The following is an 18,883-nucleotide window of genomic DNA, read 5'->3' as shown; positions in this document are numbered from 1 at the left end:
TTGGGTGGGCTTTATAAATAAAATTGATTGATTGATTGATTGATTGATTGATTGATTGATTGATTGATTGATCCTTGCCTCACTTGAGGCAGTAACTCTTTCCCAACCAAGAGGGGGCAATCCACTGTTTCCAGCAGAGAACAATGGCCTCAGACTTGGAGCTGCTGACTCTCATCCTAACTGCTGCAATCTCGGCTGCAAACTGCATCAGTAAATGCTGGAGGTCACGGTGTGATGAAGCCAGCAGAACCACATCATCTGCAAAAAGCAGAAATACTAATATTAATAGTAATAATAATAATAATTAATCTATTTTGTAACTGCTTATCCTCTTGAGGATTGCGGGGGGGCTGGGGCCTATCCCAGCTGACACTCTGGACAGGTCACCAGACTATCACAGGGCTGACACATAGAGACAGACAACCATTCACACTCACATTCACACCTACGGACAATTTAGAGTGCACATGCAAACTCCACACAGAAGGGCTCCCCCCTGGGATCGAACCAGGAACCCTCTTGCTGTGAGGCGACAGTGCTATTATTGTAATAATATTATGATTATTATTACTTATCATTACTTAATTTTTATTGTTATCATATCGTCATTATTTGGTCATACTTATTGTGTGGTATGAAACTATTATTATAATAATATTATGACAGAAATAATCAGGTGTGATGAAGCCAACAGAACCACATCATCTGCAAAAATAGAAATACTACCACTACTAATTAATACTATTGTTATTTAATTTTTTATCATCATCATCATTAGGTTATTCAGATTCAGATTCAGATTCAGAATACTTTATTAATCCCCGGGGGGAAATTGTTTTTGTTCCAATGCTCCGTGCAAAGTAGAAATAGAAATACAGCATGAATGGAAACAAGAGATAAAGATGAAGATATAAATAAAATACTAAAATAGACAATGAAATAAGTAAAATAAATATTAAAGTAGACATTAAAATAAAATAAAATAAAATAAAATATTAAAGTAGACATTAGAATAAAATAGAATAAAATAGAATATTAAAGTAGACATTAACATAAATAAAATATTACAGTAGACAATAAAGTAAAATAAATAATAAAAATAGTAAAGTAGACAATCTGAAATATATACAATATACAATATATACTCATTGTGCTGTACGAAACTATTATTATAATAATATTATGATGGAAATAATACAATAAATAGGTAGGTTACAATAAAGCAGAGCATAGCAGTGTGGGATAAAGTTCTTAAAAGCACTTCAGCCCTTTCATGATCGGATGTTTCTCGGAGTCTTCAGATGTCGGAGCTTCTGAGGAGCCCCTGAACGCAGCAGCAGTGTGTGTGAGCAGTGTAGAGGAAGTGGCGGCTGATCTGGGTCCGCACCTTTTCCGGTAACACAGCACCGCCACCGCTGTGACTGAACGGCTGGAGAGGGAGAGAGAGAGGGAGGAAGAGAGTCAGAGAGCGGCCAGAGAGGGGAGAAACGGCCCGGGGACCGGGGGATGATCGCTGCAGACGCAGGTACGTGCCCGGCTCTCTGTCCTCTTTGCTTTTGTTCCGCGCCTCTGTGCGCACGGAGAATATTTTTCGGATCCAAAGTTGTCCTCTGTACTAACACCCCTCCCTTCTCTGGACCGCTCTTGTGTCACAGGGGGAAGAGAAGAAAGTCGGATGAATCAATGACCTTTTGAGCGCTCTTGCTCTGGATGTCCCGGTGCGCACACACACGGACTGAGAGCTCACACACATCGGGGTGTGTTTGACACGAGAAACACGGTGCTGTGAAATCCATCGACTGGAGCTGGCTGAGGGCAAGTGTGGACAGCCGGCAGCCAAGGAGGAAGTGGGAACCCCGGGCTTGGACAGGGCCTGATTTATAGAAGGCTTTTTGTAAAAAACCCAAAACAATAACCAAAAAGAAACTCTGTGAATCAGATCCAGCTCAACTGACAGGAAGTGGATTTTTTTTAACAGGGGAGGAAAGACTTGAAATGTGGGTTTTGAAGTCTGTGCTCATCGGCTAGTTTGAAACAAGGGGATGTAATTTTTCCTTCTTACATCGGAGGGCAGTGGATCATGAAAACACATCCCCACCCAATTCTGCGAGGGCTCCACACACACTGCTCCCATTGAACGCTCACAGTCACCCGCTCAGGTCAGATCATCAGCTAATTGTAGTCCTCTGTTATCCAACTGTACACACTTGAAAGTCACCGCCTTTTTCTGAATATTGACCCACCGCTGCCATCACGTGGAGGGCTTCCAGCACACACACTGACACTGTAAAACTCAGTTGTAGTCAAAGCAACTGTTTTAATTTTCTCTCATAAGAGAAGTTGTGTTTCTCTCCTCACGAGGTATTTATGCAAACAAGATGGGGAAGATGCTGTCAAAGATCTTTGGCAACAAGGAGATGAGAATACTGATGCTTGGACTCGATGCCGCTGGGAAAACCACCATCCTGTACAAGCTGAAGCTGGGACAGTCCGTCACCACCATCCCCACCGTGGGCTTCAACGTGGAGACCGTCACCTATAAGAATGTGAAGTTCAACGTGTGGGATGTAGGGGGGCAGGACAAGATCCGGCCGCTCTGGAGACATTACTACACAGGCACCCAGGGCCTCATTTTCGTGGTGGACTGTGCCGACAGGGACAGGATCGACGAGGCCAAGCAGGAGCTCCACCGGATCATCAACGACCGGGAGATGCGGGACGCCATCATCCTGATCTTCGCCAACAAACAAGACATCCTGGATGCCATGAAGCCCCACGAGATCCAGGAGAAGCTGGGCCTGACCCGGATCAGAGATAGGAATTGGTACGTTCAGCCTTCGTGTGCGACATCAGGGGATGGACTATACGAGGGCCTGACCTGGCTTACCTCAAACTACAAATCTTAATGTTTGTCCCATCACCAGCCCAGACTGAAAGTAGCTGAGAAAAAAAAATGCAATCTGAAGCAATTAATACCCTGACCTCTCTGCTGAGTGTATATCAAAGAGAGTAGCAATTATATTTTTCTTTTTCAATATAACCCCAGATTTCATTTAAACAAAAGACAATTTATTTTTTTGCTAGCTTTCTTTTTGCTTTGGTTCACATTCTGTATAATCAGTTTAAATATACAATAACTTTTGAGCTTTTCCTTTCTGTTTTTTATATAATTTCTTTTACGGGACTTTTGGGACACACTTGTACTTTCTACTCCTGCTCGGCTCTCCTTCAGTATTCTCATCAGCTACATATCCAAAGGATGGGAGAGTCCAGACACCATTGCCTACATCAGCATATCAGTTTCATGGCTCAAACTGCCTCTGTAATTTGTAAGAATGTGTATTACGACTATGTTAGGACCTCGATGAAAAAAAAGAAGTCATAATTGATTGTACTGGGATGATTGAGGGCATGTGATTTCCTGTGCAGCGATCACATCCATCATGTGGCGACTTGTTTGAAAGACACTATGTGGACGCTGGATATTCACACACACACACTGTGATATGGATATATATTTTTGTTGTTTCAGGGTCTGAATCTGTTTTCACCAGTCTTATTACTGCCGCTTTTATTTCTCCCAGAGCTTCCATTACTGTTGAGTATTTGTAGTTTCAGCTGCCTTAGAAGGGACCCGGGTTACAGGTGCCCCGAAATCCAGACAGTAACTACGGCAGAAGGTGTTCTCAACTGCTGAGTTTGCACTTTGGGAGCAAAGGGGGGCGGTTACCAACTAGCTGGCTGTGCAACATTTTCTGTCACTGACTTTTGGACCCCAGCAAGTGTTTACGAAATCCCCAACCCCCCACCACCATCTCCAGTGTAGGTGCTTCAGTGACTGCAACCCTCCTTTTTTTTTATTTCATGTCACCCATCATCATTAATCAGGTCCTGCAGACACACACCAACTCTCTGTTAATAGTTCATAGAATCTGCTCTGTTTTATTTTTGTTCCCTTTTTATTTTGCTATGCTGATGAAATAATAAAAAAATATATCCAGATCAGTACGGAAGTGACGCCTTTTCAATCTGCGACCGTTACAAGCAAAACTAATATTTCACTTCTGAAAAGAAGTCGAGCACGTACAAGGAGGAAGTGAGAGTTTAAGGGGCGTTAGAAAGTTTGAAAGAGGGACCGGTTGGAAACGCACTGCGAGAGCGAGGTGAGCCTCGGTCTGTTTGCTCTCTGCACTGTGCATGTGTGAGTCACCGGCTGTGAATAAGTGATGAGAGCTCTAGTTTCAGAGTAGTGATTGTCAGGTAAACCGCGCTTTGCTGCAGGTCTTAAAGTATCACTCTGGTGACCAGGAGCCGACTCCTCATGCGGCTTCTGACATCTTCAAACAAAGGAGGCAAATTAGAGAGGTATTGTCTAAATCTTGAACCATAGAAGATTGGAAGTCATCAAACGTAAAGCACACTGAGTACTATATTAGTACTATATTAGTAATGGGTAACTCCACATCTGTGTATTTCAACAAGGGTGGTGTTAAAAGTTTCAGGAAATGACACATTTAAACAGTCGTCATGATAAAAAACGTACATTCTGGTGAGAACTTGTTCATGAGAAGAGTGAATCTGGGTCACTGAGAACTTGATGAGAGCAGTGTCTTACTTCATGCTTGTGTAACTGCTGAGGTTAGGGTGACAGCCTCACGAAAAGGTCTGCGCCAGCCTGGCGTTTTGCCCTGTGAGTCACCGTCAGGGGCTGAATTGAGATCAGCAGTGACGTCCTCAGAAAGTTTTCATTGTGATGACCAGATGGGGCCAATATAAATCTTTGGGTGTTGCACCAAAACAAAAAGGCATAACTGAATTTCAGGAATTTGCTGTAGAGTTGAAAACTATTGCCCTTTATACATAGAGATAGTGCCATAGGGCCACAAGGAAGTCCCTTCTTGACGCTGCCTTTGTATTTTTGCACAGAACTAAACAGCAGCAGCATCATGCCGCTCCTGAGTGTGAGTTTAGATAGTATGCCAGCATCACAGAAGAAAAAGAGGCGTGACAGGCGGGACTTGTAACAGAACAGCGTCGGCAGCGCTTTCTAAACAGTAACAATGGCAATAACACTCTGTAAAAGCCACTTAAGTACATATTTATATTTGGTAAAAATCTCAGTGTTGATACGACATCATATAGGTTCTGCTATTATTTAAGTTTCATTTCTGTGTATTTTAAATGGCATATGGCAGTCAACTAAGTGAAGGCTATGTTTATATTTATTTCATTTATGTGTTAGAATACAGGCTCAAGTTATTTATGCCAGGTGTGGTGCCATAAGGTGCGCATGACAAAAGGAGATTGTTGACAACGCCATGCGTAAAGAAGACAAAAGGTGTGTGTTCATTTAGATTGTAATAAGCTTTTGATTGTGTCATGCAGTATTTAGGTATAATAATAATAATAATAATAATAATAATATAGTATAATAACAGGTATTACAATGAGAATATATCGAAATAGGACATCAAGTCTGTAGTGAACCAACGAGATCTATCATTCTGTATCCATCAATAAACCAAGTTGCTGTTTAAATCTCCCGGCAGTAAGTCACACACATACAGTAACATGTCAAAACTCAACACTCTGTGTCGCCCATGATCTTTTCCGACCACTCTCCCGTTTATACAGAAGTTGTTCCGGCGCTGTTACTGCCTCCAATGCTGGCACAAAGGTGAGACAACTGTCCCCTCATTCAGTAATCGTACATTTTATGCCAAGCAGCGTCGTGGCATAAGAGCGTGAAGTTCCTACCTTGAAGAGGCAGTGTAAAAGGGGCTAATGTCAGTATGGAGAGTTAAGGAATCGCATAATAAGATACTTTAAATGTACTGGTGTTAGTCTTTGCTCATCAGATAATTAGTTATATTAGCTGTAAAATTAGAAGTCAAAGTTCTGAGTTTCACAACAATCCTGTTTTGATGTGTTATGTATTTGTACATGTTCGGCAATTCATTATCCAGCACCTCCAGGATGTTGCAGTCGCAACAATTAAAGCAAATTTAGCCGATCTCGGTGAGTTCTGCACGAGCTTGCAATTTTGTCCAATCACAGCAACTTTACAACAAATTTGACTAATTTAAACGGGTGAAACCTCATTTCATTGTACAGCTGCGGGCAAAATGTTGCTTTCTCTCACACGCACGCATCGTAGCATCACATGACCAACGTTACCCAGTGGTTATTGACGGGTTGAATGACAGAGCTGAGCCATTTCGATGTTGGTGATAGGTTGCTGAGATTGTTTAAAGGCTCAGCGTTGGATGCTAGCCACTGCTGCTGTGTTAGCTCATGCTAACCAGGCAGAGCAGGATGAGAGTAGCTCACAGAGACGGTCCTGTAGCGCTGCACTGAATGGCAGCAACAGCTGAGTGTCACAGATCCCGCACTCCCCACTCGTCGCCTTCCTTAAAAAGACAAATACACAGCTATTACTTAAAGAGGCAACAGATAGGATTAGTTTTTTTTTAGCTTGGCGCCACCTAGCGTCAGTGGTGTTGTCGCAACGACCAATTGGAGCTCAAATTGAATGGGAAACAAAGTCCAGTGTTCACTTAGCTGGGCGTAACTTAGCTGGGCGATGTCCGTGGATAGCTGCCTCCGTGAGAAGAGAACAGAAGGAAGGGAGAGGGGTATCACTGTCCGAGGGCTACCGTAGAATGGCAACCAGGATGTCAGCCGACCAACACTCGCTACCCGCTCCCTGGTTGCGGCGATTTGCGATGCTGGCCAGCTAGGAATGAACTAGCAGCCAGTACAGTACAGTCCTCTCTGGTCTAGCTAACATTTAGCCGTGTTACTTACTGATCCATTAGAAAGAAAGCTAGCTGGACATGGGTTTTGAAGCCTCTTTGGTCACGGAGCTCCCTCCATCTCTTGAACGCCTGACTGAGGTTTACTCTTGTTTTTCCTCTTCTTTTATCACTCTCCTTTTTGCTCTTCTTTGCCTCCTCACACAGAGGAGCTCCTTTTCTTTCGCTAGGCCGTTTTTCACTTGTCTCCAAACTTTGTCCGTCTGCCATTGTGCTCGTGACTCAACTATCTCATGCCCAACTCCTCATAAGGACCAGCTCCAGTCCCTGATTGGCTGACCGACCAATTTCGCGATACATGATGCAGATTTTTTCTGCAAAATTTCACCCCCGGTGGCAGAAGCTTATTGCAAAGATTGCAGAGGCACTAAGTAACCTATGTAAACGCTGATAGTCTGATTTTACTGTGGCCACTACCCTGTGCAACCCACATTATTTTCATAATGATATATTTAGGAAAAGATGCTGTCTGTTGCCTCTTTAAGGACGTATATTGATTGTAAGGAACAAAGCATTTAGTGGGAACAAGCCAAGCCTTTGAAAATGGCCATGGCAGTTGTTCTCTCGCTAAAATTCTAGCCTAACTCTGGAGCACTACTTAGCCTCCGTTCAGACAAGCTATGCCAACGTGATCAACATCACCAATGGATGTATTAGATTGTCTAGTTCTGCAAGTTAGCCACAGCCTCTGAAAGACAGTAATATCAGCCACCAATTATTTTTTCCAGGGGTTTGAGCAATTGTATCAGGCAGGTCATGCCCCCCTTCACCCATTCGTAGGGGTGCTACTCAAGATCAGGCCACAATTTTGAGGCTGTTCCTTTTTTATCTTGCTTTAACCACTGACTGTATATCACTGCTCAGAGTTTCACAGGTTTTCAGGAAATAAGAAGACGGAAAATAGCTGTGTGTCTAAGGTCAGCTTCCCCTCTACATGCATCAAAACAGGCAAGTGTGAATTGCGGGTGGTGACATCACTTTGTGAAGTCAGGAAACGCTTGAAAAGTAGAAAAGAGTTGCCATGGAAATTGGTGGTTTAGGTGTGGCACGCCTGTCGGAGAGCAAATACAGTAAGTGTGAAGTTAAAAATAAACACACACAGGTAGCATTCTCTATATCTGACCGTGCGGAGCAATCACGTCTATCGACCGTCCTGAAAATGTCACATTTTTAAAGTATTAAATGTTTTTTCTAACATGTGACTGTCGCAGTGTTCAGGAGAGTCACAGTCCAGGGATTCCTGTGCAGGAATGCTCGCTCTCTATCTCTGTTTTCTCGCTGTTTGCTCATGGTGTTTGCTCTGTGGCTGCTGATTTGAAGTTTGACCTGTTGCTGTGTTGAAAGCAGCAGCAGGTATGTGACGTGTCCAGCATGAAGGACAGGGACAGAAAGTTAAACCGAGATGGATGCACAAATGCCACAGCCTTTTATCTCTCCTGAAACTGCTCACTTTCCAGTAAAAGGTTTTTTTTTCGGAGGGGGGATTATAGAGGCTGCACTGGCAGGAATTTCCTGCATTTTCACAGCACACTATTGTAACGAAACCACTTTATTTGAACAGTTGAGGGCAGTGCCTCTGCAGTGTCAAGTATGATCTTGTTTACTTATGACTTTCCATTCATGACTTCCACTGTGCATGTGGAAATTCCAGAGTAAAACTCTTTTTTTTTTCATCGCTCAGGAGAGGAAATATGGAAAGAGAGAACAGTCTGAAACAGCCCCCGATGTTACATCAGCGTTGAGCCGGTGAATCACGCTGCACATGTCAGAGGCCTTTTGTACAGCTGTCACTGCTCTCAGCGGCAGATGCAGTTGCACACTTTGGCTGGTGTCAAATGCTGTCAGGCTCACCTGTGGCCCTCAGTTAAAGGACACGATTTAAGAGTTTGTCACTCTTACTTAACCAGGTCTGTTTAACTGAATTTTTGTCAAGGAAAAAAGTCAGCTGCTGCTCATACTACCCTGAAACTGCTCATTTACCCTGCAACCTCACTGAGACCATGACACATTTCTTTCAGTTCCTCCTCATCATCATCAGTCACATCAGGACTTCAGATGTGATTCACTCGCAACGTGTTTCCTGTCACCAGTCTCCCAGTGAAAGCTTACTACGGAAGTGTTGGATTTGAATGAAAGCCTGAGCAGACCTGCTTCGCTTTCGTTCGGCTTTAGCTCCCAGCGCTGCCATTGTGCGCTGCTGGGTGGGGGTGGACTGGACTATTGTACGCCTTTTTGAAGGGGGGAGGTTTCAAACAATACTTTCAGATGGAGCTCATTGGCAGTTCCTCTGTCATTTGTTTACTCAGGCTCTTTGATTTTAATCTCACCTCAGTTCTTCGATCAGCAAGCGAGGAAACTGTCACAGACGGACAATGTGCATTTCAACATGAAAGCGTCAGCTGCTGCTCGTGAACTCATATTTAATGAAATATGACACAGAAAAATGCCTCTAACATGCTCTCTAGGAAATACTCACCTTTTAGCCTGGTGCTGAGCCAGCTGTAAATAATGTGTGCTAAATGCAGTACAAGCTGATTGTATTTATGTTAACTACAACCGCACATAACTTGAGATCTAGTGAGTCAAACAGACAAACTTCTCATCGTTGCTCTTCTCACACCTCAGGCGGACGTTCCCTGTCTCTGCCCACAGTTGTTTCCACAGAGCTGGGGACTTTAAAGACAGTATGCTCACTTTACTTAAAGAGTCAGAGACTCAGTGTGTGTTTGACCCTCAAGCTTTTGTACAAAATGTGTGTAAGTGTGTGTGTGTGTGTGTGTGTGTGTGTGTGTGTGTTTGAAGGCTGGAGTAGATATGTGCAGAATCTGTGGAATGAAAAGTGAACAGAGAGACACAAGTTTATGATTTAGAAAACATCATTGCAATGCATGGAGCTCCTACAACCAAGCCTAGTATGTTAACTGCAGTCACGTTTTACAGTCATTAATGTTGGAATACTTCTCATTACATTCACTATGTAATTATTTGATATTAAAGGAACAGTTCGACACTTTGGGAAATACACTTATTCGCTTCTTGGTAGAGAGTTAGATGATACGGAACACAATTAGGGCCACATGTAAACACATTGACATGAATATAACTTTGGTTAAACACAAATAATTTTGCATGTGGCCCTGATCTTCTTATGTAAAATGAAAAGATAATGTTTCTGTCTGTTCAATACAAAGCTACAGCCAGCAGCCGGTTAGCTACCGGCCTTCCAGCACCTCTAAAGATCACAAGTTGACAGGTTATATCTTGTTTGTTTAATTTGCCCAAATAAAGTTTCATTGGCGGGTATGTGTCGGACTATTTTTTGCCGGGAACACTAACTTCCTGGTGTCTCCACTGATTCCCTGACAACTGCTCCAGACCAAGGTATAACCATATACTTATGCTGTGTTCACGCTACAAGTGACATAGCGTCAGCATACTGCGAGTCGCCATTAAAGTGTTGCTCAAGCGCTTGTAAACGTAGCTATTGTCACAGGCTTGTGTGACTGCTACTTGCCACAAAGCACTCTGACTGAACATCATCTAAATTTTGTATTTGGTCAAAAAAATGCATTTAACATACATTTTGCTATCCCATTGCATCCCTGTATGCACACAAAGCTAGCATAGCATCAGCTATCTGGGCTAAATAACACGGTAAGGTTACAAACAAAACTTCGCCACATCATTTGAGCGCTGGAAAAAGCTGAGGCCAGCAGTGTGTCATACTCGTCTGCAGCAACAAGCAGCCAGGTGTCAGTCTGTGTGAGCGCAGTACAAGGCTGCTGTCAAATGGAGCTGATGAGCTTGTTGTTACAAGTAATATGCTTGGTGTTTAAGTGGTTAGTCGTATGACCACCACCGCTATGCAACGGCAACATGGACGCTACTGTCAGCCTCTAGAAGCCACCGAAGCAAGCTGCCATGAAGCAGTAAATGCACAGGCACAGTGACAGAGAACATAAAAGATGAGCCCAAGTGAAATATCAACATTTTCCTTGTACATAAAGTTAGGAAGAAATACTCTATTCTATTGTCTCAACTCGTGAACTCTAAGCGTTTAAAAGATTTCAACTTACGAGGTCATGAATACCACAAGAGGAGGGCGTTTAAATGGACTCTTCTGGTGAACACGCTATATACGGCCGAATTTTAAGGCACAAAAACCTCCTGAAGTCAAATATCGTATAATATCATCATATATAGAGAGGGATGTGTTAATAAGGAGTGTTAGAGGTGCTGCGTGGCAGATTTTGTTACCTTTGAACAGAGCCAGGCTAACTGTTTCCCTCTGTTTCCAGTCTCTGTGCTAAGCTAAGCTAACCGGCTGCAGGCTGTAGCTTCATATTTAACGGACAGACATCAAAGTGGCCTCAGACCTCTCATGTAACTGTTTGTCGGAAACTAAATAAGTGTGTTTTGTAAAACATGTTGAACTTTTACTTTATGCAACATAACATAGAGAAAGCTATCATAATCTGAAGTCTTTCAAAGCTTTATGTTCATCAGTAACTGTCTGAACCGGTTTTGGGATTTGCATGTAAAGTACACAAAGGCTGCAGCTGTGACTTTGTCTATGAAATTGGAAATTCATTAGAAAAGCTTCAAACTAATCACTGCTCATCACCTGCACACCTTGTGTTTCCAGTCTTGGCACTTTTATAACTTACTTTATAATCATTTACTTACTGTCACATCCTCAGCCTTTAATACCTCTGGGGGTTTACCAGCCCAGGACAGTGCATCCTTGGGTTGCCAAGGGCAACAGGACCAAAAAAATCCCGTGCTCCTCGAACACACCCCTCTGCCTAATCTTTATCCAGCCAATTCTTGTCCAGCTCATCGAGGATCAGATTCACCCTCGGACAGCTTTTGTTTTTCCTCATTTAAAAAAAAAGACACTGTCTTTTGATTGAATGATTATCTTCACAGGCATTTCCTGTCCAACAACATCCACTATTGACACGCACACAAAGGGACTTTGGGACTGGCTGGACGGGCCGGAGCTACGGCTCAGAAAGTCTCAGTGTCTCGGTTGTCATGGAGCCCGTTTAAACAGTGTCGTAAAAGCAGCGTGCAGAGTGACATTCAGCTTCCAGGCAGTTGTAAGCTCCTCAGAATCTCTCACACATTGCGTTTCCCTCCGCCTCGGACAATGTGCTAATAATTACAGGGAGCCCGAGGCCTGTGTTTGCATTTGGCTGAGAAGTTGTGCAGTGGGAGGGATGTGTGCGGCAGTAATGATTCAGCCTCGCAGATGTAATTAATGGAGGCTGTGCATTGAGAGTATTGCTTTCTCACATCTTTCAGAGACACTTCTTTACCACAGTCTTGAAAAATGTAAAAGAGGAGCAGGTGGAGAGGCCTTATGTTTGCATACAACAGTGTAAACAAATAACCTCAGGCCTGATACACAGATTTTCACTTTGCATGGCTGAGGTCTGCTCACAATAATCTACACTTTTAACATCATTAGTGCAGTTTTGATCATTGTCTTATCTTATTCTACACACCAATCATGACTTCCATGGGCCACAATGTCTGTAAACTGAACTCAGACAGTATAATATATTCAAATATGCTTTAAGGTCCAGTGAGTAGGATTTAGGGGATATATATATCTATATATATAGATAGATATATAGGCAGAAATTAAATGTAATAAGTATGTTTTCTTTAGTGTATAATCACCTGAAAATAAGAATTGTTGTGTTTTCCCTGAGCTGTTTAAATCTACAATAGCGGGCGGGTCCTCGTCTATGAGGATCGCCATGTTGCACCGCCATGTTTCTACAGTAGCCCAGAATGCACAACCAAACACTGGCTATAGATCGGGCCATTTTCCAAGCAGCAACCTCCAGGGCTGAAAAATGAAGCTACCAAGTAAATGCCAAAAATTCCTCTAATGACCACTTGAGGCTGGCTCCAGAAGCGAGTAAATCCCCATAGACCCCCATGTCAAAATGCAACTTTACAGTAGAAATAAACATGTCTTGGTGAGCGGACTGCACTTGTATAGCGTCCTTCTAGTCTTCCGACCACTCAAAGCGCTTTTATACTACGTCACATTCACACATTCACACATTCACACACTGGTGGCCGAGGCTACCGTACACGGTGCCACCTGCTACTCAGTCACCATTCACACACTGTCAAACGCTAATGGAACAGCCACCAGGAGCAATTTGGAGTTCAGTATTTTGCCCAAGGATACTTCGACATGCAGACTGGAGGAGCCAATCTTCCGATTAATGGATGACCCGCTCTACCTCTGAGCCGCAGCCGTCTCTATAGCTAATTTCAACATTTCAACTGCACAGGGGGTGAATTATTATAAAACTCATCCAATTACATTTCATAAAGGCCCAAAGTTAAACATAATTAAGGGTTGTCAGCTTTGAGTGACGGATTGTCTGCCGATAGTGTCCCGGCTTCTCAGTCAGATCTACCTCTCGCTCCTTCACAGCGCCAGGTTCTCATCCAAATATGGTTATTTCTGGCTCCAAAAACCCAAGATGGCTAAGGCCGAAATGCCAAACTCGAGGCTTAAAAACGGGATTTTGCAAACCAACGGGTCACGTCAGGGTAGCTACATTCACTATTTTCACAATCTGTGGCATTTTTGCGTCGTCCACCGCAGCTAGCAGCCCTTCTACGGCAAGAGCATCAGAAAAACACTGATTTTAAATAACCAGATCCGTTAACTCCAGAGAGGAGGAGACCTCTGCAGATAACTCGGCTCCCATTTAAAAACCTCCTGAACAATGAACACTGAAGGAATTCTAACTTAGAGAAGTTTCAGCTGGTTGCAATCTGTAGTCCTCACCATTAGATGCCACTAAATCCCCCTAAATCTTACACACTGGAGCTTTAAAGTGTCCCATCAATACATAATAATCATTAGCAAATGTAATCTGAGTCACAAAGAAACGTAACAAATTGCCACCATTATTACTGCTACTGCTAGCTCTAGTATCAAAGTGTACTCAGGTCTGTGTGTTCATTCATTGCATATTCGTATAGGATATTATAATATAATCTATATAATCTTTTAGTGAAAATATGACTCTTTGCCCTGAAGCTTCAGCAGATAAAAACTATCTGAAACAAATAACAGGAAGCTACACGGTTTTCTAATTACAGAGAAACTTTTTTCACTATAGATAAACACCTGAACTGATGGGTAGAGTTGGAGTTGTGTTTTCACATGTGACAGGAAGTGACATAAACTGCAACCTTCCTGTGTGACACATGGCACACCACAGTGACAGATGGACGCATTGAGATAAAAAAAACGATTAACAGGATAGAGGCACAATAGACGTGTCTGCCTGGGTTTGAAATGAAGCAGGGTTAAAGTAAAGTATGTGTCTGGTTAAGAGCACTGTAATTACCTGGACTGACTTTCTGCTGAGAAACACAAGCATGATGCATAAACCCGAGGACTTTATTATGAGTTTGGCCAAGAGGAGTGGAATGAACATTATTTATATGAGTGTACTTCTCAGTTAATTCCCCTCTGTTACTTCATCTTGAGTGGTACTAAAACAACAAGTGTCACAATACCTTAACACATTCTTTAAAAGCTGTTGTGGTGATAAAAACCTGTGGTGCAGGTCAAAGGCTGCCATTCACACGTTGTGTAATTATTAATAGGTCTGCTGAGGAATATTGTCAGACAGAACAGGGAGCCAATTACTCCAAATGTCGCTCTCTTTCTCTCCGCTGCCTGTTGGCAACCTCCCACTTACACAAACACAGAAATAGAGTCACCAATACAACTTTCATCCCGAAATAACACACAACACTGCGTCCAAAAATAACCCACCACACACAGCCTCCCCACCGGCTCTTATTAATGACCCGTCTGAAGAGCCATCTGCTTTCGTGTAAGGCACTCACACCAGCAGCTGTGTGCGTGGCCTGTGTGCTTGGGTCATGTACATGTATGGCAGGTTGCTGGCAGGTGCTCTGTAGAGCTCAATGATTTGTGAAGGGACTCAGTGTGCTGAAGGCAATCAGAGAGGAACGTCTCAGCTCACTAGTCAGTGTTTAAACTGAGCTGCAGCCGCCTACTGAAAGGTCTGATAACATAGAAGTGTAGTTTCATGTCCCACGCTGGGAAAATGTTTCCTGTTTCTTTAACGATTTCTGTTTGTAGGTGTTTCACAGTACGAATGAATGGATTACTGAACAGGCCTACCAGGCACAGGCCCCAGGGCCCCTCAGCCTTCACCTGCTAAATGTCACTCACATTAACAATTACAGACCAGGAGGGGACTCAAAATGACCATAAAGAGATACAAAGAATTGCAAAAACAGGGAAAACAACCACAACCAAAAAAAGACACAAAATTACAGCAGGGACAAAAAACAACCGTGCACTAAGAGTCACAATAAACTCACAAAGAGACACAAAAGGACCAAAAAAAGACACAGAATTACCACAGAGACGCAAAACAACTGCAAAGAACTGACTAAATGACTAAATTAATAGATATATTAATTATATAGAGAGACCTAGACCACAGAGACATAAAACGGCTACAAAGAGACAAATAGCGACTCCAAAGAGATGCGAAATGATCCAAAAAAGACACAACACAACCACAAAAAGACACAAAACAACCACAAAGAGACACAGAACGACTACAAAAAGACACATTACAACCACAAAGAGACACAGAGTGACCAAAAAACCCCCACAAAACAGCTACAAAGAGACAAAAATGACTGTAAAGAGACACAAAAGGACCAAAAAAGACACAAAATTACCACAAGGACAAAAAACAACTATAGATAACTCAACACATTCACAATAAGCAACAAAACAACTAAAAAATACACAAAATTGCCTCAAAGACACAAAACAACAACAAAGAGACACAAAATGACAAAAAACACCTAATTACCTCAGAGACACAGACCACAGACATAAAATGACTACAAAGAGACACACAATGACTAAAAAGAACACAAACACAACCACAAGAAGACACAAAATAACTACACATAATTACCTCAAAGAGACAAAACATGACTACAAAGAGACACAAAACAACAACAAAAAGAGGAAAACACCACACAGTCTGTGTGTCTTATAGGAGAGGTGTTGGGGCCTCCTGCATATCTGTGCCCAGGGGCCCACTGTGTCATAATCTGCCCATGACGGTACAGTTGTCCTCGCAAGTATTCAGTTATTCCTCCATATTGTGATGGGACATAATCAATAATCCATTCAAAGTGAAATACTGGAGTACATAAAGTGTTGTGCTCTAACCAGCTGACAGCAAAGGTCAGTGTTGTGCAGCATGTGCGGCAGATTTATTTGGTCTATATGTGACTGTGATTTGGCTCAGACGTCGTTTCTGTGAGGTCCATAAATGACTTCCTTATCTCTTGCTTCACACGTGATCTCACATGATCTTCTCTCGTCTTGTTCAATGTCAAAATTGAATACGTGCAATCAAACTGTCCTAAAATCAGCACATATTGAAAACCTACTGAAACTGCACCTACTGTGTGTGTGTGTGTGTGTGTGTGTGTGTGTACGACGGTGTATTAAAGCTGTTATGTACAGTGTACACAGTCAGTTTATAACGCCACTCATTTTCAGTGTTTTGCAACAAACCTGCTTGTGTGTGCAATTAGTCTGTTCTGCAGGGAGCCAGAATCACAAGCAGAGCCTGTTGAGTCTGAGGATGGGAATATGCTGAGCCATCTGCACCATCATGCCTGCTCTACATCGGAGTCTGCCTCCTCCTCGAGTACAGAGAGTGTGATGTGTCTCTCACACACACACACACACACACACATACACACACAGCAGGCGTGTGTGCACTTGTACATCTCAGGTAGGACACTCTCTATTTTGTTCTAAGCCTGGCCTCATGCGCTCACACCAGCATGCATTTAAGTGAATTAAAAACTCTTGCTGCTCTGTTTGGTGTGTGATATCCAGAAGTCTCAGCTTCTGTTTCACAGGTCCATCTCAGCTGAAACTACAAACAGGAGACAGGGCTGCTAAATGACAGAAATACCTTTTCTTTGTTTGCTCTTGTCTCTATGGCAACATTGACAAAGGCTCAGCAGCAGATGGCTGTGGCACATCTAAGCGGTCTACATTGACTGTCTTGACTCCCGTCTCTTACTTACTTTATCTGTCTCCATCTTGAAAAGGGCTGGTGTGTAGGGTTAAGGGGATATAATGGCAGAAATTTAATATAATAAGTATGTTTGCTTTAGTGTAAAATAAGAGTCTTCGTGTTTTCATTACTTTAGAACAGCAGTCAGCAACCTTTACTATCAAAAGAGCTATTTTTATGGCCAAAGAAAATTTTGAAAACTCTATCTGGAGCCGCAGTACATATTTGGGCCTGATAGTGACGGCCAACACATTCTCGCTCCGACCAATGATGCTGACGTTAAAGTACATTCCAATTAGTTTTAAACAAGCATTCATTCATAGGTTTTACAACAAAGTAGCTACTCTGCAGTGGGCTATAGATGATTATTCGGAACTTAAGCTTGAGCTAGCCTCACTGAGAAGACTCAAGACCAGCCATCGATATTGAGATTTGGCAAATTTTAGGAAAGCGCGCCAGGCTGTAGACATATGACGCACACAGTTGACAAGATGCTAAAACATTTTTATTTTCAGTTTATATACACATTTATATAATTCGAAAATGTAAGGATGACTTTCGGGCTACAGCGACACTCTTAAAATGTTGAAAAATAACCGTTATTCATTTCCACATAATTTTTTTGTCAAAGCCACAGGGAGCCACTCGAGGGCCAAAGAGCCGCATGTGGCCCCTGCGCCACAGGTTGCCCAACCCTGCCTTGGAATGAGCCGTTATATCCTCATAGGCAGTGAACAGGTCCTGGTCTATGGAGAATGCCATGTTGCACCGCCATGTTTCTACAGTAGCCCAGAACGGACAAAACAAACACTTGCTCTAGATAGGGACACTCGTGTTTTCCAAGTGGTCACTGTAGTTAGCAGCCCCCCGTGACGACAGCATCATTAAAAGACTGACCGGGTTTATTTGTTTTGGAGAGAGAGACACCTCTGGGGATAACTGAACATCTGGATCAGAAAAAAGGTAAGCACACATTAGCAGGGGCCGGGCTCGTGGCCCCGTCTACAGTGTTGTGTAACATTACAATTACACCAAAAACCAAACAACGCGTTACATCATTACTTTTGTTATCGCATCACTACTGACATCAAATACAACAGTCACATCAGTGGACTCATTTTAGTAATCCTTGCGCTGTGCACGCACGTCACAAAGCAGCAAGCTAGTTGGAGACTCTTACCTTAGCAGCTGGAAATATTCCCATTAGTTTGATTTTGTTGGGAGGAAGAATGACAAGAACACTGTTGCTGCAGGTAGTCAGACTAAAACTCTTTCCACTATGAAAAACACACCTTAAAACCTCTGGTCTGAAATACCTTGGCTACTACGACCGACAACACAACAACATAAAGCTCCAGGAAATACACCCCACCAAAGGTGAGCCCTCCTCAGCTGCAGAGGGCGGCTGTAGCCCTGCACTGGCTAAACAACCCAAACTGGATTTTGATCGTGGACAGCTGCAGGATACACAAAAACCCTCCATCTATACCAGTCACAGGCAACTTAAGACCCCCCGGTAAAATAGCAGCTATCAAGCCTTAGCTACACTTAACGGCGATTACCCTGATATTCACACAGACGCACTAATCTGAATTTTATTCAGTGTTTTTACCTGTGTAAATCACCTGTCTTTTTTGGGTGGGTGGGTGGGTGGGGGGGTGTTCAAGAGGAAGAGACCTCTGTGGATAATTCAGCTCCCGGTAAAAACCTCCTGAACAATAGGCCCGTTTTCACCGCAGGAACTTAGGGGTAATTTTACGGGGCCGGGGTCGTTGGTGCGTGTCTCCACCGCAGGAACCACCCCCGAAGGACAGAGTTCCGGAACTTTTACAGGGGCTAAACAAGTCCCTGCCTCGGAGTAGGTACTCAGAACGGCCCCGAAAAACTCCTGGCTGGGGCTTGGGGTTTACTTGGTGCTGATTGGAT

The 18,883-nt window shown here is 43.0% G+C and overlaps 1 protein-coding gene across 1 annotated transcript; it reads left to right on the top strand.

Annotated features, from left to right (window-relative positions):
- Positions 1–1,368: 1,368 nt before the first annotated feature.
- arf6a (ADP-ribosylation factor 6a) lies at positions 1,369–4,005 on the top strand. Its single transcript, XM_050057547.1, has 2 exons — positions 1,369–1,525; positions 1,656–4,005. Exon 2 carries the CDS (start codon positions 2,379–2,381, stop codon positions 2,904–2,906), a length of 528 nt encoding a protein of 175 aa, XP_049913504.1. The 5' UTR covers positions 1,369–1,525; positions 1,656–2,378; the 3' UTR covers positions 2,907–4,005.
- The last annotated feature ends 14,878 nt before the right edge of the window (positions 4,006–18,883 follow it).

The sequence above is a fragment of the Epinephelus moara genome, chromosome 12 (genome assembly GCF_006386435.1).
Source record: "Epinephelus moara isolate mb chromosome 12, YSFRI_EMoa_1.0, whole genome shotgun sequence".
NCBI lineage: Eukaryota > Metazoa > Chordata > Actinopteri > Perciformes > Serranidae > Epinephelus > Epinephelus moara.
This window is presented reverse-complemented; position numbering and strand designations above follow the sequence as displayed.